The 24807-nt window shown below is 35.9% G+C and overlaps 1 protein-coding gene across 1 annotated transcript; it reads left to right on the top strand.

Moving 5' to 3' along the window:
* The first annotated feature begins 9978 nt into the window (after positions 1 to 9978).
* LOC107190122 (APC/C activator protein CDH1-like) lies at positions 9979 to 17896 on the top strand. Its single transcript, XM_015578870.1, has 7 exons — positions 9979 to 10056; positions 11397 to 11670; positions 12340 to 12498; positions 13907 to 14066; positions 14414 to 14621; positions 16048 to 16366; positions 17742 to 17896. The coding sequence occupies exons 1-7, from the start codon at positions 9979 to 9981 to the stop codon at positions 17894 to 17896; spliced, it is 1353 nt and encodes a 450-aa protein (XP_015434356.1).
* Positions 17897 to 24807: the final 6911 nt, after the last annotated feature.

Genomic DNA, 24807 nt, shown 5'->3' with positions numbered 1-24807 from the left:
CAACGATATTATTCTTGTCCTTTCTCTCTCATTCTCTCCGATTCCCAGTCCCGTTTTCGCGCGATCCGAAAAAACAACAACGACGGCGGTTTGTCGCCCACGTGCCGTATGCTCGTTTCAGCCGCTCGTTCTTCGTAACCCGTGACGCGAATGACCCGTGGCAAACTTGGGCGACCGAGCCCGCGCTTACCGGTTCGTTTATGAAACCCGACACCTTTGGCATTAAAACCGTATTATATGCTCCTCAGCTAACAGCGCTCGATGGTCTCCGTCGTGGAACCGGAAGTTTAACACCTGTCAGTCTCTACGTGAACGTGTTGGTGCGTGGGTTTTCATTAATCGCTGTGTATAGACTTCCAGCTAATCTTTTTCAGATTAAAACAAGATGACGCTTCAAGTTTGGAAAGCATTAATGGAACGTGAGTGTGAGATTGTGGAAACAGATCCTGAACAGAATAGAGGTAGACGTTTCATTGACAGCGATCATTTTTGGCGTGTTGATATTCCAATTCACCAGAGTTTCACGCTTCTATGTTATACTTCGATGAGAGTTTGTTCATCGATCGAGCTATACGTGTTCCTAGGCGGCCTTTCTCTCACGTTCTCAACTAGCAGGAAGTTGGCAAATTCTTCCTTTTTCATACCGTCCTCGTCTCTCTTCTTTCATCAGTCCTGCAGGCTTCGTGCTTCTCTCTGTCGTTCACTCTTTTTTCACTTCTCTGTCTTTTGTGCACGTTCCCTATTCTTGTCGTAGTTTCTTCCCCTTTCGCGTTTACCTAATCAGTGCTCTGTTTCCCTCGCCCCTACAGCTACGAAACCTAATCGTCCAATTTGTCGATACGCTGAAGACGCGATGTATCCTCGTCACGCGTCAGAAAACACGACTGCTATGTCTACCTTGTCAGTCATTCACTGATCACTACCATAGAAACACTCCCTGCAACCGACATGAACACATGTTGACGACTGCCTCGGATCTTCCGGCGTACAGACTCTCGATGTATCATTGAGTGCTACGAAATGTCTTCAACCGGTAAAAAATTCGGGAATCGTTCAATGGCATTAAATCACTGGTTGGGACGTCACAATATTATTCCATAAACTGAAGACTATTCACTGTATTCCTCCATTAATATCCTGAGCTTGTGCCGGAGGGTATCCTATTTCCTTGGAGTTCTTTTCTCTTCTATCGATCCCCTATCGATCCATTCTGTCATAGATCTCGTCCGTAATCGTCAGAAATCCCGCACCCTCGACCATGCAACTAACTGTCCGCACATCCTTCGTATAAATTCACGTTAAATCGACAACGATCGGATCGTTTAAGATTTCTTTCTCGAAGAAATGGAATTTTTCAGTTCTAGTTTCGAGACACTTTCGCGATACAATCGCCGAACACGAACCGCGGCTTCGGCGATTGTCGGAAAACGAACGAGATTAAGCCCAGAGTGTGCGAGAATTGAGCTTCCTTGATATTTGGGGTAGTTCATCCAAGGGATGACCTTGCCCTAGGACAACTCGTCGCTCCTCCTCGTCGGGGCATCGGCGAACGACTGAGGGCTGCAGACGCCGGGCCCCGGAACCGGGGACCCGACACGCCACAATCTGCTCGAGCACTGCACCGTGTTTCAGGACCAGTTCGGCCGCTTCACTTGGCTTCGAAGGAAGGATGCCGTGCGTGGTTGCTCGCTCCTCATGTTGCCCCGCGATCCCCTCCTCTATCTCTCTTCTTTACTTCCCCGCCCTCCTTGCTTGCTGACTTCTACTCTCGCAACCCCCTCCTGACATCACTCGTGGAGATCGCCCCCCTTTCGATCGCGTTGCCCCTTGTGTTGCTCGCGAATCTCTTTTTTCGTTCGGCTGCCGAGTTGACTGTGGTCAAGAACTGGACGCGGAATATCGGATAACGTGGACCGAAAGATTCGGCTTTAGAGGATAACTCTGTCGAACTACCCTTCACCTTTATTCTTTTATCTTAACTTTTAGTAGTTCAGTAATTTAGGGTACATAGTACAAGGGAAGAGGTATTGTTCTTTTGGAACAGTAAATGGTAAATATACTGCGAATTTTATGCATTTATAGCCTGTGGGGGTCTATAAAATACAAAACTTTCGTGAGATTCAATTAGTTTTCTGGTTTATTCCGAACCTAAGAAAAGAAAAAAATTCCTATGTTTCCTCTTCTCTGTATAAATTGCTTTAGAAAATACCATTTTGCATAAAAATCCGCAGTCTAGTGATAACAACGTACCATCAGTTGTGTGTTAAGTTGTAGATTAGTTTTTACTGATCCTTACCAAGTTTAATTTATATTCAATAACATAGTGCGTATGTTTCTATAGCACTACTTACGAGAATCCTATCTAATTTTGATTAATCACATCGTAAATTTCATTTGTCTCGATGGTGATTTATTCATGCACGAATTCCGTAATTTTGTCGTGAAACGTTCTGTTGTTTTTTTTTGTGCATTTCGCAAAGAACTTGTTATGCCATTACGTGTCAGTGAACTTTTTATTCTAATAGCTACTGGGCACAGTACTGACTATATAATTTCCTATGCTCGCACAGCCTATAAAACCTGTTTCACGTGTAATCGGAAGAACTGATTAAAGACACGTGAATCCGGTTCTGTTGCAGACAGAAAAAAGCAGATTCACATTTTTAAAATTAAATGATCCAGTCATGATTACAAAAGAAAGTATATTATTTTTAAAATAGAAAAACCGTTGTATGAATTCTTCAAACGTTACAATCGCAAAGTCCTTTCTAAATGATCCCGCATATTTCAATCTTTCATATTGTCTACCGTTTCTTATAAATGTATCTCCCTGCGCGATCTTCCGATCTTCACGATCTTCGGATTATGTAGTAATCCTCCACTATCGTTAAACTCCCTGACGGCAATACGAAGATCGTAATGCGACTCCTAAGCTAGGTTCCCCCTTCCACCGTCGCTTTCCCTGCTGCCAATCGCATCTTGGATTCCCCCTGCGAATCTGATGGCCTACCTGAGCCCAACCTCTTTGCGTTCAACGGGAGCCAATCGTCGTGTCTAACGTACGATCTAATGTCCGGGTTGTAAGCGACGTTGAAAGTGGAGGGAGACTGTTGATGCTGTTGTATTGTGCCACACGTACGCTGCGTCTTGACTAAATAGGTTATTTAGATTGTTTGAATGGTTCGCTTAGAATTAGAGAAACTATGATGCCGATGACGAAGTGTATATTAAACGCCTCTGAATCGTGCATGAATATAACAGCTACAGTAAATTACACAAGTATAATATGAATCAAGATTTCTACATACAGTTACCCCCAACAATTCAGCGTACACACAATACAGATTACCTTATTTCTTCAAGAAACAAAAACAAACAAACAGTTGTCCCATTAATCAAGTTTATCATATGGTAAAATATGTATTCAAATCAAATAATTAACCATTTCATAAAGACACGAAAAATACATTCATGCCATGCCATCAATGAAAATAAAAAGAGATATCTATTGTCACCACAAAGTTAAGCATACAGACAGATATTTGCTCAAATATTGTATTTTTAAAATCGTCTGTGTATATTTAAAAAAAAAAACAGAATGGAACTGACCATTCAAAACTGAATGAAAAGATAAACTTGTAAAGAACATACTGGAGAACTTATTCTACAACTTCGAAGTTGATGGAAAGTGATTAATTAATTTAAATATTATTGATACAAAACAGTGATGAACGAAACCGTTTCTTTTACAACGGGCCAAAATTCGAAATCCAGTAAAGCGAACGAGCCTGTAACTACAAACTTATATGACCTAATTTATTAATTTATAAATTATTAGTTTACCCGTCAGTTAATTTTGTTCACTTTAACTGATTAACGTGGGTCTCGGATCACCGATAAATACTGTAAATAGATTTTCCACTACCCTGCAGATATTAAAAAAAAATGCGTCATAATTTTATTGTTCGATAATTCGATTAACTAATCTCAATCAGTCGATAAACGCCAGACATCCTTGCCACACCATATAATGTATGTACCTAGCTGGTGCTTTTGTTCTGTAGATGATAGCTGTTGATTAGCTTATTATCAGAAACCGCGATCGACAGTTCAGTAAGACAAGCCGTCGTTAAAATCGTTGACCATGTGATTACCTGAAGCATTAATTGGTCTCCGAAGCCAGTGGCACAGTGGCCAACAACGCGTGATAAACCTGTGACACTTTATTTCACTGCTGGTTGACCCAGTTGCCTACGGGAATGCCATCGTAAAACTGTAAAAATGATGACTTCGATCGTTAGAAGTATGAAAACATAAATGTCGTTACGGTTCACTTGGTGATATATTGCACGTACACCCGCGTATGTAGCACTAATAAGCATTTAGCCGTTTCCTTAGAATTTTACGATACGATCAGCATAATTTGTCGTACATAGGCACGAACGTTGCGATACCGACAGGACTAATTCGTTGGTAGAGGTTTCTTTGCAACTAATTTTTCCATTTGCGTATGCTATATACATGACTTCAATACCTGTATCAGACGTTGATATTCTGAATCGCAAATGGAACAACCTGTTCCTATGAATGCATCATGAATGTATGCAACTGTGTGCGTCTTTATTTTGTTGTAAGTGTGGTGCGATTGTTGACGCCCTGTGGGTCCTTCTACGGTTCCCGTTAGCATAGTTTGACAACAAATTTCTTAGAGAAACTCTGTATAGTATTAATTAAAAACTTATATTTGAGACAATTAATCGATTAAATAATTAAATCACGTCTATTGCAAAAATACGTTGGTAGAAACTGTCTTGTCTATGTTATGACGAAATAAATTATTTTAAATACATATTTCATATATAACAGTTTCAAATGCAGTAACAGATGTCATTGAAACTCGAATGACTGATATACATATTTGTTTAAAACAGAGAATACATCGTATTACATATTGCATGTAAATCTGTAACTCTTGCATAATTTACAATTTGGTATAATCGAATGAAAATGATTTTTCAGACTGTTTTGGCAGATAATTAAATTAACATTTGTAATCATTACATTGATAATGCAATAATGTAATAATACAAATAATCATTAAAGAAATGTAAACCAAAATTTAGATATTTTAGATTAACTTTTAGTAGAATACAATAATTAGAAAATATTGTATCAATATTTGACATAAATTATATTCAAGTACAACTCTAAAATTTCCTACTAAACAACAAAGCGTTATTTAAGTCCAATTATAAAATGTCTCGGTTTGAGTCTCATATGAAGTGATTAAAATATTTTTATAACAGTTTTATTATTTACCATTCTTATGCTTCGTGTTATTATTCTTTCTGAGGCAACAGACAAAAATTTATGAATATTTATAAAGTCCACATAAAAGCAGACACTATGACATACTCTCTTCTGTATACTCTGACGTATCCAACTAATTGTAAGTGAAATATTATCTTGAAGTCGTTAGGATAGGCGAAACCGTAGTTACCAGACGCAAAACTCGTTGAGATATATGTGGGCGGAGTAGTGTACACTCACAGATGATTTTTTTAATAAGAGTGAATACCTTTTCTAAGGATACTTAATTCAAATTTGTTAACTAACAATAAATGATCATATACAATACAGAGATTACCAAAAGCATTTTATGAAACTTATCAGAATAGGACACTCGAATGGTTTTCTGTACATATAATGGAAGCATGACCTGTTTTTAAAGTTAAACGATGACACAAAAAGGTGCGGGTTCAAAGGCACACGTGTCACACGATGGTCTTTCCGTTTATTCTCAGAGGTGCGTTTTACGGAGGACACAAAATCTTCAAGAATCTGCCGTTGCTCTGTCTGCCCCTTAGTTGACTGTTCCGGTATTGTTCGACCCTTCGGTATAAAACCATGTAACCCCTTCAGAAAGAAGACCCCCAGCGAAGCTGACCCACTGGAACGGAGATGCAGGTGGTGTAGTGTACCTTGAAGAGAAGGAAAATCAGCTGAACGCATTTCTCCATGCGACGTGTACGCGTCGCAACGCGGTGTTCGCGCACTGTCATCTGCTAACCGGTTCGTGTTGATATTACGAAGGACCGTGGGAAGAGGAAATCTTTCTAAATAGGGAAATATTGTTCAAACGAGTTCCAAAAATCTCCGGAAATGTTAGACATTACTTTTGCTGCTATAATAAAAAATTAGAATTAATTTCTAGAAGCTAAAAATTTATTAGTTTTTGACAGAGAATTAGTTTATCTAGATTCGTATGTAACTCCATCTTCACACGTTTGTTCAGTTGCCGAAAATAAACCCTCTTGGACAGTTAAAGAAAAGAATAAAGTAATAAATAAAACAGTAGAACGTAAGTACCAAAAAACATTTAAGAAAAATATGATTATTATTCGGGTAGAGAAACTCAATGAAAAATAATTTTCATTCACTTCACTTTACTGTAGCTTGACTCCGTTACTACATAATCGATCATTTAATATTTCTTGTGGGGGTTACACTAATAAATAACAAATTCTGTTACATAGAATGTAACATGAGTGGTTAATTCTTGTATATTTGGTTTTTATTTTATACTATACGAAGAGAAATCAGGTACCTACAATGTATATTTCAAATTGAACATTTTCACCATTTTATACGTCCTGACCCGTATTTTCTGTAAAACAAAGTTAGTTACACCGATAAATATACGTAGTAACCGCAACGTGAAAAGGATTACTATACAATCTCCTGCCCGAAGACGTCTTCCTACAGATGCATAACAACCCCTAAAGCACTTTACAATTGGAGACTCTTTTGTAGGGGACAAATATTGGTTAAACAGGTTTGGCTGTATCGACTAGACCAGCCTTGGCGATGGTCGTTCGCCTTCGCTGGGGGTCCTCAATGTTTGCAATGCCTATGGGAATTTCTATCTGAATTTTCTAGTAAGTTAAGGCAGCTGCTTGAATTTTTCAAGACTCAGCTTTATGCAAATCACATGTCAGACATTAGGCATGATTTATTAGTTTCATATGACAAGCCCCGAAAGACACCATAGAGGAAATCGTGGAGTAGAATCTGTATCTGGAAAATGCAATTGCATCTTTTTGTTTAACATTAGAACTACCAAGCAAGTCAAAATGTCTTGTCAATACACTCTTACAACGACGATTAAAATGTTATGACAATACATTTTCTCAGATCTTTTGCACCTATTATTACGATATGAAAGTGAAGAAATTAGTCAATTTCTCTAAATATTCAAAAGTCTTTCACGTTTATCCACCGATCGAAACCAATATGCCGTTTCGTGTTCCAATCTGTTGTTTGCTACTAAAATTCTAAATAAAGTATCGTCGAAGACAATAGTTCATTCAGGCAAATCCATGTCCATTTCGTACCACGTGTGTCACAGAACTGGGAACTGATTGTCAGAATACGCAGCCAATGTAACCACCAATTCGAAGCATCACTTCATCCGTACGGAAAGGACGAGCTAGTCGTCCGAATACGCATCCAGTATAACCGTAGCCTAATGCGATTTACCGCGTCGCATATGAGGTGTCTTCCCATCCCTACAACCCCTTCGCGTCTCCCGCATTTGCATGAAGCTATACGAAGACGGAGGCTAGGAGGAAAGGGCACTGCAAACTAAACGCCCGAGATTTTACCGCTTGTGGCTCTTGCACGCTACTGACGCGGAAAATCCACCGGAATATATTTAACCAGGGACGTTCAGTAACCCGAAAATTCCGATTTTTTTTAAATTTTGAAGGTTTGTAGGGGACCTCAAGAGGAGCATAGCGCAATGTTTGTTTTTGGCCCAATTTCAGTTCTTCAGGGTGAAAACATCCCTTAAAGGTAGATAAGTGTTTCCATATTTCTCTGTATATCTTTAAAACTATCGTAGATATAAAAAATGGTTATAATAAAAATTGAATGGTTTTTTATGCTCTATAAAACGATGCAGATAAATTGATAATTAATCAAACTGGGGGGGGGATGTTTTTATTTAAATAAAGAATTTTGATCAATTTAATTACATCGTTTTATAGAGCATAAAAAACCATTCAATTTTTATTATAACCATTTTTTTATATCTACGATAGTTTTAAAAATATACAGGGAAATATGGAAACACCTATCTACCTTCAAGGGATGTTTTCACCCTGAGGATCAGAAACTGGGCCAAAAACAAAAATTCCGCTATACTTCTCTTGAGGTCTCCTACAAACCTGCGAAGTTAAAAAAAAAATCGGAATTTTCGGGTTACCGAACTTCCTTTGTAAGTTTCTCTGAATCATGTTTTTAGAAGATGGAGTTCAATATAGTTTTTTTTTATTGTACCGGATGGCTACTATATACGTGTGCTGTTTTAAATAAGCACTACTCGGTGAGAGTTCTGAGAAAAATGGTACAGGACTTAATGACACAAAAGACAAATATTTGATTCAATATTTCGCGGTCAGATATGTAAGTCACATCGTGTATATAAATACGTTGAACGACCAGTAAAAATTGATTGATTTTCGCGGAGCCCAAACCCGTGGCTCCCCAGTGTCATCGTACTAGTATACAGTGAGTCAACAAATTCTCCGTGTATTATACAGTAAAAAGTTTAACTATTCTATGAAAAATTAAAATCCTTATAGTATATATTATTAGAATCCTTCAGTGCAAATGAATTTTCATAAATAAGCAGGCGTTACTTACAGAAGTTACTAAAGAGATATACTTGAAAATTAATATTTCATTTTAATCCTTGCGTAAAGAAAAAAATGTATGTATAGCCACCGTAAAAAGCTTCAGAGAAGCAGCATTGACAAAAATATAACGTTAATATGTAGGTACATTTGTTCTGAAAATTGAAACGACATTAAGAAAAAAATGATTGCTAAAATTAAATGCCGCGGACACTGGTAAAATATCAGGACCATAACTTATAACCGGACTTGCATTTTCAAACATGCAAGTTCGTATTTATTGGTCTCTCAGTGTGCGACGGTGTTCGAGCCTTATCGCGAGAAATTCCTATAAATACACTGACTCTTCTTCTGCAGCACGAACGGCCACGAGCAACGTGCTTCTGCCTGGATTTCCGGGACGATACTTTAAACGGGAAAGCTGAAAGGTGCCATCCTAATTCCGAGTTACGATGGCGTTCCCTCGAGGCCGTTCTCTCGGCCATAACGGTGAACGATCGACCATTTAAATCGTCTGTATCGCGATTTATTACTCTTTACTCCCGGTTCTACGTCATTTGAGTTTCTTTCAGAGACGTTGCTATAATTGACATTAAGTAATCGTTTTTTTTTTTTGTAATTTGGAGTACCGTACATTTAAACCAGTGGGAGGAAGTGAAAAAACATTTCTAGACAAACGTACTTTCTATGAAGTGATCACAAACATCGAAAGTTGACTATGCAAACATAATAAGCAATATTATTTACGAATGTATCGGTAAAAATTAACGTCACAACAAAAACGTCAGTTAAATAAAACGAATATATAGAGTAAAAGCACATTATATATTTTTTTTTCATTAACGGTGGCTGTAAAATATTAGCGAGGAAATCACGTCTGTATTGTAAACCAACTTCAGCTTGTGAACATGAATCTGTACTCGAAATCACTATGTTTGTAAGTATCATGACATCTAATAGTGAATAGAACTGTCAACAAGTAGAATATTTTCAATAAACTTTTATGTACAGTCTATTTGATATCAATAAGCACGTCTTTCATATTCAAAATGTGAGCAAGGCAATTGAAAAGAATTTTTAATATTTTATAGGCCATATTGAAGCTCGCCAGTAACAATCTTCATTTTCATTTTTTCAGGACTATCTGACAAGATGTTTGGCTCCCAATTCTCGATCGACTATCTTACAATCCAACACAGAGATCGTTAAGAAACACTCGCAACTGATTCCGAAACAGGTTCCTTCAGGGGACAGATTTATAGTTAAACGAAGTCGATATAATATGGAAGCTGCAAATTATCTTCTCACAAGGGAGGAAGCTGACACGGTGGAAAAGGAGCAACTCGATGTATTCGAACAGGTATGCGAAAAAGCGTATATCTAATACTTCTGAATAAGTATCTGATAAGCATTCGAAATAATTGAAGAATGAAATGTTCAAATAACGACTCCCTTCGGCTAAACAAAATATTTATTTTTAAAGTGGGGGGAGATAATTATTGCTTACAAGGGGAGGCTCTAAAGTCTTCCATTCCAATTTCAATGAAATTGTGCGGGGTCGTTGATGTACGTACATGTTTCGAAAATATTAGTAAAATATTAGTCGTAGATGGTCACATATTTTTGAGAAAAGAGATCGCGCGTCGCGGCAATTTCCCTTTCACGAGCAGACGGCTGAAGGAAGGGAGCCTAAAAAAAAATTACAAAAAATACTCGAATTGGAAGGTTTATACACCTGTATCGTATGGCATGTTCTATTTTTTCAGAACAGTCGCTTACATGCAGTCTTTATTTTTTAATATTATCGTGACTCTTCTGTTCCATCTTTGAATTCTCTGTTAGAATGTACAGCACTTTTACCCTCATCATTGCGACAAATTTGGTTACTAATTTTGCATTCGTTGCGATAATCACCATTGAGTTTTCAATGACTTTATTTTCGGAAAATATTGATTTATCAATCTCATTTGGAATATATTTTCGATTGACTTGTATAGTGCCAGTCAAATAAGACTTTCTTTGCAGTAATGCGTCTGCAATAGTGCCATAAATCCTTAGGCGACTGTTTGCCGATACTCGTCCGCAAATGGCTAAAACCCACGCGCAGTGGGTACATTATTGCGACAACATAGACAGGTCCTACTATAAAGGAGTAATGCTGTGTAGTTAAGAGAAAAATCAATGTAGCTACCTTTGAACAACAAAAAGGCGTTTTTGTAATTCAATAACAATACTTTATTGTTAAATAGTAGATACCAAATGTATTAAATCTAATTCATTACAATATTTACAGGGGCGGGAAGTAAGAAAATAGAAAGCATGTCTATCGTATTTGCTCTCTATTCATAAACTTGTGCCTATATATATTCATAAACGCGTGCCTACTCGTAGTAAGAATAAAATACAGAATGTTTAATTATTGTTAAATAAACACCATTATTAAAACTTCAACATTACCTTCGATGGTAGCGTAATACCAGAATACTGAACGCATCTATGGTTTATACGATCGAAGACATAATCAAATTGAACGATACGCTGCATATTAACACTTTGACGGCACTTGGTTAGAATATTACGTGTATACATCAACAAATTCCGAATATTCAACGAATGAATCACGAGTCGTAACAGATAATTTCAATTAAGATGCTTTTTCTATTAACTGTATATATTGCTAACAATAAACAAATGATGTAGGTAGATACTCTAACGGCGAAATGGCGCAAAAGACTTATGCACCAACAAATGGTGAAAGAAAATATTATATCAGGATTGGGGCAGAAAAAAGTGCTGTATTCCAATCACGTGTCATCGGCGATCAAATTGCCTGGAAACTTAGCAACTCTACCTAGAGAACTGTGGGATGAAGAATATTACAAAAATGGAATGTGGAGATCAAAGCCTCGAAATAAGCCATTAATACCCAGTACGGCTTGCATATTAGATATGCCTGACGCCCGAAGACTTTCACGTAAGAATTCCTTGCAATAACAATTACAAAACATGCATGTTTGGTAGTCATAATTCCACATATCGTTTATTTATGTTCATGGTTTTCATTCTGTCATGGAATCACAAGCATTGGCCATACATTTTAGTATACATATAGGGTGTCCCACCTAAGATCGAACACCTAAATATCTTGTTTTTTTTTAATGATATGAGAAATATTTCAAACACAGTTTGAATGGTTTGAGAAGGAGAGTATCTTACATGGAAATTTTGTTATGATAATTCTTGTTTAATTTTTTGCATCACCGTTATTTTTTTTCCAAACCGCTTGTACTTTTTTTTATTGTAAGTTATGACCTCATTACTTCGAAGTAAGTAGTTTATGTTAAAGTAATTTGTACTAATGAGTATAACTCCTTCCCTGTATAAATTTCTACTTTTCTTATCTTTATACTTACGACTGCAATTATTGGCAATAAATATTTATCGTTAAATAAGATCTTTGTTAGCTGAAATTGTAGGATACACAAATGTGTAATAAGCTATTTTTCATCAGAAACAAATTTGAACTATAAAGTAAAATCTAATTATAGGAACGTTTATTTCTTAGAAAAATAATTTTAGGGTACTTGTGCAGCATAAATTAAATTCTGTAAAAGGACTCTTATAAATTGTCTAAAATTTGCAGGATTCGATTACTGTTTAGTCGACTGGAGTTCGAAAGACGTAATAGCAGAGGCAAATCAGGATACAGTAACATTTTTTGATGTCACCACGCCTCAAGTAGTCGGACAATTGGATAAAGTGGGAGCCGTTAATGTTTCTGCGCTGAAATGGAACCATGCTGGTTAGTAAATCCTGAAACTTATCCTCCCTATTAATTCCCTTGTTTTAGCTTGCCAGTCAAATTAATTATCTTAATTTCTATATTTTATTTCATTTGTTATCTAAAAAACCATAACCATCTGTTTCCGCATTTGGCTTCTTCTCACTTAAAGAAGCAGATATGCTACTAACACAATGTTTATACTAGGTAAAATTCAAATTATGGAAGTAAACGTACACCTTTATATTGTGAAAATTATTTGATAATTACTTTTTAAAAAATAACGAAGGAAGGCTAAAACCTTCCCAAGGTCACTCAGAAAGGTGAGCTTGACAACATATGTCAAGGTCAAGGTTATTGGAGCTACCTCCCATAATCTAAATAGTTACCAAATTGTTATAACAGAAATATTGTTGTAGATAATAATTTACTTAGAGTGTAACCTCTGCGGTACTTTCATTGTTAGATGCTTTGATGCTCGATGTTCCAGGATTAAGGAAGCAAATCTTTATTAATAATTAAAAATATCGATCTGTTACTGGTGATACAAGGTATTTTGTTATATTAGGCTGAAGGGAGACATACAACTTTTGAGTTAGTTACAATTATACTGTTTAACACGTAAAAAATTGTGTTACCTTCACTAGGTAATACAATTTCTAATAGATCCTTATGAGCTGAATACAAACCGTTTTTCCTAGCACATACAGTTTTAAAAAAATTTATTTTTAAAAAATTGCAAATTTTTAAACTTGGAGATTTTGTGCTTTTATAGTAACTGTTATGCAGTTGCTTTTCTCACGAAATAATTCTCGGGACTCTGTCGAACAAAATTATGTAAATTGTTATTATACTATAGACATCTAAATATGTTTAAATACTGATCAAAGTGAAAAGGACATCCAAAACGCACAACAATTATTTTTTAATTTATTTCGAAAAGTAAGGGTCTAGGAGAAAATCTAACCGCAGCATACGGTAAAACAGACATTTCTGCTGAGGAAAGCATCAAAGAAAGGTTTAACGTTTCCGTTACGCTACTTTTTTCAAACTTCTCTTTTTCGCAGACTATGCTGACGAGAACATTTTATGATTTAATTTGAACTAATCAAACAAAAAATGTAACTTTGAATTATATCATCATTGAAATATAAATTTCGACACTATACATATAATTCCACGAAATGAACTAAAAAATCTAATGCTGGATAAATCCAAGGAATATGACCTCTAGCGATAGGTTAAAATAGTAATATAAAAATATTAATGATATAGACAAGAGTATACAGAATTTTAATAAATAGCGTTAATTAAAAACAATCGTGTTTAAGGTGCGAGCATGTAAAAATCAAAAATCCTTTTCCGCAAACTTAATATAATAATTTTAAGAACAGATAATACAATAACATTTTATGAATTGTTATTGTAGGTGATCTATTAGCCATTTGCACTTTACCGTCCATAATCGAATTATACGACATGCGGAAAGAAAAAAATATCTGGACTAGAACATGTAAGACTGTGGCTAGCTTGAGCTCAGATTACGGTCGTTGCATCTGCTGGTCTCAGAATGATCAACAGATTGTCGTGTAAGTATAATGAATGACATAAGTGAAATCAACATTAATTACTGTTAATTATTTGCACCTGTTTGCTCCAGTACTTACTACATCCATGTATAGATCGCATGATCACTGCAAAGACAGTGATCGTAGTCGAAATCTTAATCTTATCTTTTGATACTGTCTCGTGTAAATTTATGTAAAACGTAACTATCACGAAATTAATGGACCTCCTGTAAGTAATTTCAGAGATTTCGACGTTTCATTCATGACATCACATCCACTCGCGTAACGCGAAAATTATGTCTTCCTACCATTTAGTAGTTGTACAGTAGTAGATTTGGAGATGTAAATTTATTTCTGGATTCCTTTAGGGCCAGCACAGCACTGATTACATCGTACTCGGCGAAAACAGGTCGTGCAATTAACTGGATAGCGGCGCACACTTCGACAATATTAGCGATGACCTTCTCGCACAACTATCATTATCTTGCGTCTTCTGGAATGGATTTAAATATTCGCATCTTTGTGTGGCCAGAATTGGCACCGTTTATCGACATTATCTACTATAATCCTGTTAAAGTAAGTTAAGTTCATATTACTATGGTACTTCCAAAGAAATGTTTTGTGTTTGCAAAATTGGAAACCGAAAATTTATTCGACTTGGTACATTAGTAAACTTTTCAAGAGAAAACTAAAAAATTATAATTTCATTGACATTCATAAACACTTACAAAATTATAAGAAACGATGTAAACAATTATTGTAAAATATGAAAAATGAAAGTATTAAAAGCAGTACTACTAATGTTCATAACATCGAAACAAAGTTTCCTGCTGTGACGACTTAACTTTTTTTAACTATATTTCGTTGATACATGTTTCTTGTAACAGCAATACAACATAAGATATCAAGGAGGTTTGTTTTTAAACGATTTTCCCATATAATAGTAAATGCACATAAAAATGTGAAAAAGTAGATCGATAAATATCAAGAATAGAGATAACATCAATCGATATATTACTTTCTATGATTTTGTAAAATTGTTTGCTTATTCCTTATGGGCTCATTTCACGCGAGGCCGGACACTATTTGGAGTATCATATCGAATTTTGATTTTGAAACTTGGATATGTTGTAGTCTTTAGTAATATGTAAATGTATCCTGAAAGATTATTCAACATTCTTTAAATTGTAGATTTTACAGACTTGACCCGAAAAATTGACAAAAAAGAAGAACTTTTTAACGCATTATTTAAACAAATTAATTTTTCTGAAATCTAATAATATATCTGAATACCTAATAACAAAACACACAATACTGCCATTTAACTCGTTTTTGTATCTCCAATAGTTTTCGAGATATTCAACCAAGCTTGTTTCACACCCGTAACGTTGAAGTCTGTTTTCATTCCTTCAATATGGATGATAGCAGATACAAAAAAATACGTGTCAAATACTTTCATGACAACCACTTGGTAACAAAATTTCATAAGAATCAGTGATTGTTACTTCAGTGTGATATCACTTGATAGAACATAAAACAAAAATATTTTTGTTTAGTAACATTTTTTAAAGTAACAGTTAAATCAGAATATAAGTCGGACAATAGCGGGCATCAATACCTAATTTATTGAAAAAGGATTAACACTGTATTTCAAACAGCTATAGATCCACAATTAAAAAAATTTTGAATAATCATTCAAGATACGTTTATATGTATATCACTAAGGACTACAACATGTTCAAATTTCAACAAAATCCGAAATGTTACTCCAAAAACTGTTCGACGTCGCGTGGAATGACCCCATGTTAAATATTTGTAAGTACGTATTATATATACATATGTACATATGTATATGTTCAGAAAGATATTGAAAATACTTCTCATAATACTTGGTACTTAGGTACGTTTGAAGTGAAATTTGACTTAAATGGCCAACGAGTTCAGATCCAGAGTTTTCATCCAAAAGAATATGTCCGAAATTATTATGGTAAATATATTTCAGGCGTTAGCTTGGCACCCGCAAGAAAGCGGCTTATTATGCGTAGGTGGTGGCTTGGGCGACGCTTCGCTGTCGCTCTGGGACGTGAACAAGTTGGATCCAGTGAGTTATCGTCTCGTTGAATTTTATGGTGCCGTGGAGAACTTAGCCTGGAACAAGCGCAGTGGAGAGCTGGTCGTTCAGTGGTCCTACTGGGAAGACGAGAATCGATACACTATCATGCCGGTTCTCGCAAGCCTTGATCGGATTGTCGATGTGCTTCCGATAAAAAAGGATGTGCGAATCAGATCCATCATGTGGAACGCTGAACATATACAATTAGGTATGTGAAAATTACTCTTTGCTGGACTTATTTTATCATTGGCAAATTAAAAGACCTGTGTTAAAGAGAATCCATGTTAAAAATTCCCAACCTTACGTTAACCTTTTACGTAATTGGCCGGCGCGATCATGTAAAGGCTGTCATAATGCACGCATAGTGGCCATCCGTGCCAATCACAAGCTGATGTGGCCCGATCATATCACTTGTACCTACAAGTAACGCCGCTCGATTATTTCCTTTGGGGAACATTAAAAAATGAAGTTTATCGCGAGCCACGAACAACCGCCGAAGAAATGTGACAACGTATTATTAGTGCATGTGCCGCAATAACTGCAAAAACACTAGAAAATGTTCTCCCATCACTCATAATTCGATTACGCAAGTGCATTCATTATAATGGACAATATTTCGAACACTGTTTGAAATACAACTTGTATCACAAGATATGTTACGAATCATTCATTTCAAACCCTATTTGGTGTAATACCTTTTTACGCAGAATTTGGTGATTTATTTGAATTTGAGAAAAAATATTAGGCATTCTATTTAAAAAACTGAAGATGACCCTCATATCTCAATAAAACAGCAAAGTAACAAGAAACAGATTACAGCATTGTAGGTTCGCCTGGAAAACCATGCAACATTTGTTTGAACAATCTTTTCGTACAACAAATAACCTACGAGTTATTACCTAGTTGAATAACCCGCTATGTAGACGTATTTTAGGCGTATTTCGCCCGTATTTTCGACAATTAACATCTCATTTTCGTCTTAATTTTGGATGTACAATCCACTCTGTGAAAATGTCCCACCATTTTATTAACACTTTGTATAAGGGTCATTCCACGTCAACCGGGACAATTTAAAGGGAAAATTTTCGATCACCACTCCGATTTTGTTGAAGTTTTTTTTACGTATTCTGTATGGCGGAGAAACATGTGTGATTTTTTTCAGATTTTTAATATTAATATTTCAGAAAATATAAACGATTAAAGATTGCACACAATGCTTAAAATTGAAAATCCTGTTACATTCAAACATCAATGTCTTCAGGTCTGTTTAGTTTACAGACTTCATCTTGAGCTGATTTGAAAGCTCTTGAACCGCACTTTCATTTGGTATACACTAAGTTAAGCAACGATAAGGCATTACATTTGTTACAAACACATATATAATGACATGAAATTTTCGAAAGTTTTACATCTCAAGAATTCCTTGATTTATCCTGTATCAATATGGTAGGTTTCAGGATGGTTTATTAATATAAACCGAATGTTAAACAAGCGAAAATTTCTCGTTTTGAGAATATTTTTTTTTTTAACATCTACAGCAGCCGCTTACTAGATGAAGGTTACAGTAACAAAATTTATTTTAGGTGTCAAATGCGAAGAAAGTTTATCTATGTGGAATTTCTTTGGCGACGAGTACGAGTACCGTCACAAGTGGCAAAAGCACCGCAAAACAGAGGGAACAAAGAATGGAACGATATCTATGAACTCAAAAGAATTCAACCGTTTCACCATACGATAAAATCGTTATAAAAGAAGAGTGGAGTTATATTTTCTTTATTATGTTTATATTTATTTATTTTATTTTTATATTTGTACTGTTACATTTTTCAAATGATCTTTATTTATTATATTATAGCATAATACTCTACTGAAAATTGAACTACAGTACCATGGCACAATTTGTATGTTACTACTTTGAAAAGTTAAGTATTATTGAACTTTCTAAAATAACAATACATGTTTCCTTTATATTTTTGTTCACTAAAATAAAAAGAGACCAATATGAGAATACATGATTACATAGTTACAGAACACCTTGTACCCTCGAAGGCAAACTCGGATTCCGGTAGGGGAAAAAGTGGCGTAGAAGAAATGTCTCCCAGCACTTACTAAATTTATTTCAAGTACATAAATAAATGTTGAATCGAATATTAATTTGGCATACATTTTAGTAATTCCAAATACCAATTGGTAGGAGACCCTATTTAACATTTATTTATGTACTTGAAATAAGTTTAGTAAGTGCTGGGAGACTTTTCTTCTACGCCACTTTTTCCCCTAGCGGAATCCGAGTTTGCCCGCGAGGGTACAAGGTGTTCCGTAATTGGTGGTACAACCGGATAGAGGGTAATTCTACGTGAAAAAATAAATCGAAAATATAAAATAACATTTTTTCATTTGAGACTTGGTTTTCGAGAAAATCGACTTTAAAGAACTGGTGGATACATGTGCGAATGAATAGGACTTGGCTAACGGGTCTGTTCATTGCATTCAGTTTCTACTTACTGCCATGACGAATTGGTGACTATAGGCTAACGCGTCTGTTCTTTGCAATCCGTTTCCACTTATTGCCAGCACGAATACACGCGTTGCAGATGAATCTTCGAATTCGATTTTCTCGAAAATTAAATCTCGGAAGAAAAAATGTTATTCTACATTTTCGACTTATTTTATCACGTAGAATCTCCTTCCTTCCCGATTGTACCATCTGTCCAACCACACCGGTGTACATCAATTAACAGAGCGTTTCCATAATTAATGTTTTACTGTACTCGTGTTTTGATAGTTTGCAATTTCATTTCAACGTGAAAAACATAGTTGAAACCGCCACTCAACGCATTAATATCAATATAGTTGTTTATGTCTGCAGTAATACGGTTTATAAATACCTTCAAAGTGTCTACACCACAATTCTCTTTTTGTTACCGCGGGAAGTCATTTTGAACTGCAGATACAATCATGCTGCGTGACAAATTTTAGAAAGGAAACATCGCCCGTGGGAGGTGCAATCGATCCAATTAACAAGAATGAATCTCCTCATTATTGCCATGTGTTGCGAATCGCATTGGATCACTACACAATCGAGCATTTTATAATTACTACACCAAACCTACTCAATGTATATCTTAAAACGTGTCAAGCCATTTCATCACTCGATAAATTGTCTGTAAATGCTATCGTTACGCTAGATTCGTTGGCAGTGGCTGTTCTTAAGTCTCGCGCTCACATTGTACCCTCGCAGAACAGTGGAACGATTGCGCAAAACAGCCGCACAGCTGCAATCCGCGCAATTGAAATCATGCTCGTTAGGCTCGTCCAGTTTAGCATAGTGGACTCTTTAGTTTTGCCACAGTGCTCCTTCCAAATCAGATCCACCCACAATTCATGTCCTTCGGTGACATGATATACGGCGCTTTTAACGGCTACCATGCAACGAGACGTGATTCACCGGTGTATGCAAAGCGCACTGGTACCGCACACGCATCTTTAAGACCGAGTTACATATTCGTGTTACCATGATATGTTAATCCGTGGATGATTTACACGAGAAAACTTGACACACTACTGTTTAAAAAGGGTTTTGTCTAATATTTGGTGAACTTAATAATGAATCACTTTTTGTTAGATAATTTGTTCGTAGCCAATTGTTCGGCATTATACAGTAAGAAACAGATATATTTAATGATCGAAACCAACAATGGATCAAAAGGTTCTTATGTGATCATCTTATTAAAGAACTCAAATATACATACTTTAGAAACGAAGAATGGTCATGTAGAAGATAATGGATACGAAATCGATCACATATAATATTAAATTAAAAATTTTTGAAAACCCCGACACAAAAAGAACGGTTTATTTATTTATTAGATACAGTTATTATTTTCCTCGTCATCATCAGACCCTCAAGATTTGAGTCCAAACTCGAGGTAAAACAACCGTGGCTGAGATCCCTTCAGGAATTCAGACATATTTTCACAAGGAAAGGCACTGAAGTGTCCCTCTCCGATTTCGATGAAACTTCGTATGTCTGTTAAGCAGTCAAACATAAGGGATACGAATTTTTTTTATCGGCTGCGACGCGACTTTAAGGGTTGAAACAGCCCCTCGAAGTTTGGATCAGAAACTTTTTGTTACAAACAAATTATATTTTGGACAATTTGTTAGCACTATATTATTCTACATAAAAAACCACAAACCTCGTTCATTAGCAGTTTTCATGTATCTCCTCTGGTTTTCGAGATAGTACTTTCGGGTCGAAACTTCGAGGGGTGGTTTCAACCCTTAACAAATACACGGACTTCATTGGACACTAACTTCTTGGACTAAACTTTCTTGGACACTTATAATTGAACTAATAGCACTTCGCTTTACATTTTGTATCTAACGATATTAATAAGTAAACTTATAATCAGATCACTTCAAAAGTAGGTTTGCGAGAATACAAACTCCTTGAATGCCACTTAAATAAAGGAATCTGAAGTTGCTCTATAAGCTTTGAAATTACAGAGATTTTTAAAAATAAGACATCAGGCTCTGAGATATTTAGGACACCATGCACTGGTTTGAGGAAATTAAAATTACGCGTAAATACTGTGTTAATAAATTACTATGTTGATTTGACCGACTTGCAGGCTTCTGTTGAATAGACGCACGTGGAGGCTTCATCATTTTTGGATGCTTTAGAAAAATTAGGGTACTCTGAAAAAGTAAGTACTCTGGCGTGTAAGCTTATCTTTATGGTCTTAAAGTTAATGGTACATTTACGATAAGGAAAGTCAAGATGTAATACCGTCATTTACAATTTGACAGGAATTTTGCTTGTTTCGTGCTATCTCAAAATAAGAAAAATAATAATTTCTGTAATTAAAAATTGTTCTTTGGCAGAATGCATTAATAAAGGTAATCGAACTTATGATAAATACAAAAAAAAACCGCAGCTTCATATCTTCAAATAGTTCTATATATTTGTAGTTCGATTAAATGAAGACAAATATTTCGCTTGCGTCGGCCTAAAAGAAAGAGCGAAGTGTACACTGTACATTCTTAATAGCGGTCAATTAGTATTCATCCAAGCGATTGGGTAGAACATAAAAAAACCACGGCAAATTGCTAGTGTGCTTGGAGTAGTGGTATTGCCAGTGCGATGTTGTATTTCGAAAAATCTAGATAACCCCCATCATTAATCAGTCCGTCCACATCAATTGGTACGCGTAGAGCAGTTTTTGCACCTAAAAACTTTATACTTTACTACGTGCGTGTAACATACACGACACAGCGGTCAGTACAGGGTGAGCCCTATTAATTATAAGCGCCTCTTACTAAAGGAGAGTGCAAGGTCAGGGCATCATCGATTTAGCTGAAACTTTGTATACTCGCAGATTTGAATGTCTTGTTTATGGAAATATATCATTATAGAGGCAGATACTCTATAGTTATTAATGAAAGAAGTTATTCAGGGTGAACAAGTTGCGTGAACTACCCTGTAAAGTTGTAAAACATTTAACATTAATGATAATATTTTTAACAAGAGTGTTCCGAAATATGTTGAAGCAAAAATGAAATTTATAGAATTCTAAAAATTATAAAATTCACGTTTTATAGAAACTTAATAAACATAGATTATTTTCCCTACTAGAATATTTCCAAATTAATGGTCAATAACCAAAAGGTAGTGTTATTAAAGCTGCGTTACTGTTGTGCGTCAAATACGTTATTTCCGTTGTGCTGAAATCTTTAAGAATTCGATACCAATGGTGCGGTGAAGCTGCACGTTATCGTCGCGCGGCAAAAGCTGGGACAATGGAGGCACACCTTAATAACATAACCTAAAATAATGGACGATAATAGGCACGATATCAGTAGAAAACCATACGACTAGGACGTTAAGGGGTCAGGCCACTGTATCGGTAAAACAAATCGAACATTTTTTTGCATTTTTTAGTAAGTACCTTATAGTCTCACAAACATGCCCCAAAAAATTTTTTTTTTAATGTTTAAAAATGACTGCGATACGCGATTTTGAAGCGAATAATATAAATATTATAATAGGTATAATGCTTCTTAAACGTCCAATCCGTTCTTTTCGAAACCATCTTTCTCAAACTGGAGTGCAAAATAACTCAAAAAATAATGAAATGATCGTTGAAACAAAATTAATAGATTGACTTGATACTTTGCTTCTTTATAGTGGACAAGTGTTATTGGAGAATAAACCTAAAAATTTAAGAAAAACATAAATTATATTTTTTTGTCGGTGCGAGCTACAAAAGAATATATGTATACATATATTTTGATATCTGATTTTCGAATTGCAACTATTCTTGGAATTTTCAGTTCTAGAATTTGAAAGTTAGGCTCATCCTCTAACTATAAACATATAATTTATCGAAAACTATTTGATTCTATTTTATTTGGGATGACCAGAACTGAATTGTGTTGAGTTCAATACGACCAATATACCATAGAATCTACCGTATAATGCTTGTCTTTTTTACATTTCTCTTTATATCCTGCGATGTTCTATGCTTGTGTAAGAGAGAAAAATAAAAAAGTGGTCCGAAATAAGCAACTCTCCCCTACCTATCACCAAAAACATTTATTGTAAAACAATCACATTCTCATGTGATTAATCGTTCGATAACAGGAATGCGCCAAGTTTGACTCCACCTGTCAATGTTTTTACCTCAATCCTATCAACGTTTGTACACATTTAACTAGAATATTCGGTTTTCTTCTACTCCTTATAAGCCTGCTTTCCATTTTGATCAACCAATCATAATTGTTGCTTCGAGTGACACGTCGTCACACAAGTCTGTGAATTCGGAACGAATACCGCCGGTGTCTATTGCGACACTAGTTCGTATTTTCGCACGATGGAATCCGGATACTCGGTCGCAGAACGGCGTGCAGCTGCGCGCACGGAATACTTCGCATAAATTGTGCATGTGCGCGTCCATAGAGGAGCGTGGGCGGTTGGAAGCTAACTTGGTGGGGTTGCAGACCCCTGGTGGACCCGTAGCCGCGTGTCCGAGCGCGGAGCGTGGATAAATAATCGCGGAAATCTCGGTGCAGATATTACCTGGACGGTGTGGTGAGTGAGACGTAAATGGAGATTCAGCCTGATTCCGCATTGATTTCGATCTGACGCGGCTATCCGTTTGCCGTGCGGCCCTCGCGCGTTGCGACTGCGAAACCGGCCATGTATCGCGTTTTCGCATGTATAGCTAAAGTTGGCGACGGATTCACCACCGTTGATTTTTCAACAGTTGTGACAAAGTAACATGCTATTACAGAACATTTTGTTTTTCTCATACGTTATCTCCACAATTCACTTGTTCACAATGACATACTCGTTTAAATGAAAATGAAATTACAAATGGTTAAGTAAGTATTTGCATGTTAACAATTGCCCACGAATATCCAACGTTGGGCCTACAATTATTACAGTTGGTTAATTAACATGAAATTTACAACGATAATACAACATTGGTCCGACCAAAGTTTGCCAACATTTAAATATCGTCTTAAAGGCGATTATAAAATATATTGTTTCCAATATAGAATAAATATTTATCTTATATTGGAAAAGACATATTTTTTTCGTAATATGAAATAAACATTGTATGTATAATTACATATTAAAAAGAGATTAAATCTCCTTTTTAATATTGGTTGAATATGTATTCAATATTTTGTGCTACTAGGGATGCCTTGAATATGTTATATATTAAATTGGTTGTACATCAAACATATTTTCCTCAATATCTTCGAAATTAAGCCCGAGCGGCGGTAATATGCATAGGGAAAAGTTGTTCAAAATGATAACCTTGACAACACATTTCAAGGTCATTGAAATCGGTGTGGACCCCACTATTCTGAATAATTATCGGAGCGACTACTTTGGAGGTAGAGGTATTCCCCCTAACCCTTCACAGAGGTTTTATTATTATTATCACCGTCATCGCCATCATTATGTTTGAACGGTTCTGAAGATCTAGATAGTTTACTGAAAATTGGTGTTTTACAGTCGAAGACTTGTCAGTCTTCTAATAGTTTGCGTCGAAACAGGCGGCAGATACCAGCACAGAAAAGAAGAAGAGCTCCACTCAATTATTTCTGGATCTCGCGGCGCATGAATGAACGAATAGATTCCAGAGACCCACGCGGGTGATAAATGCGTGCCGTCTTCGCCATTATTTTCTATAAACGGTCATTACTAGAATTTATAGCGCGACTCGAGTCGCCTTGCGTGTTTCCTTGCATGTGCGCCGTTAAGAGGTGCAACTCTAGTTCGTGCCTTAAGCTGAATACCTTTTCAACGTGTGCTTGTACGTTTTCATAGTGGAACGCACGCATACATACACCCAAGATCGCTTCGTATGACTTGCCGAGCAATGGGGTTCAATCGGACGCGTTGCTCCTCTAACATAAATAGCAGTACGCCTTCGTTTTATCAATATTTATATTTGCCTCGCTAATGTTTTACTTGATAATTCTAACAATAATGTAAATTTGATTCAAGCTCCAACTAACCCATTCATATTAGAATTTCAATAATAACGATCAGAAACAGAAAAGTTTAGTGCAACTTACAATTAAAATTTTTTCAACAGTTTATAAAGTGTCATTTGTAGTTTAAGATTTCAG

The sequence above is a fragment of the Dufourea novaeangliae genome, unplaced genomic scaffold (assembly GCF_001272555.1).
Source record: "Dufourea novaeangliae isolate 0120121106 unplaced genomic scaffold, ASM127255v1 scaffold11, whole genome shotgun sequence".
NCBI classification, from domain to species: Eukaryota; Metazoa; Arthropoda; class Insecta; order Hymenoptera; family Halictidae; genus Dufourea; species Dufourea novaeangliae.
The sequence above is the reverse complement of the archived record's forward strand: the minus strand, read 5'-3'. Positions and strand labels throughout refer to the sequence as shown.

Coding starts and splice junctions, on each gene's coding strand:
- LOC107190122 (XM_015578870.1), top strand. CDS start 9,979: ATGGAAGCTGCAAATTATCTTCTCACAAGGGAGGAAGCTGACACGGTG. Junction 14,067..14,413: donor AATGATCAACAGATTGTCGT/GTAAGTATAATG, acceptor GGATTCCTTTAG/GGCCAGCACAGCACTGATTA. Junction 14,622..16,047: donor TCTACTATAATCCTGTTAAA/GTAAGTTAAGTT, acceptor AATATATTTCAG/GCGTTAGCTTGGCACCCGCA.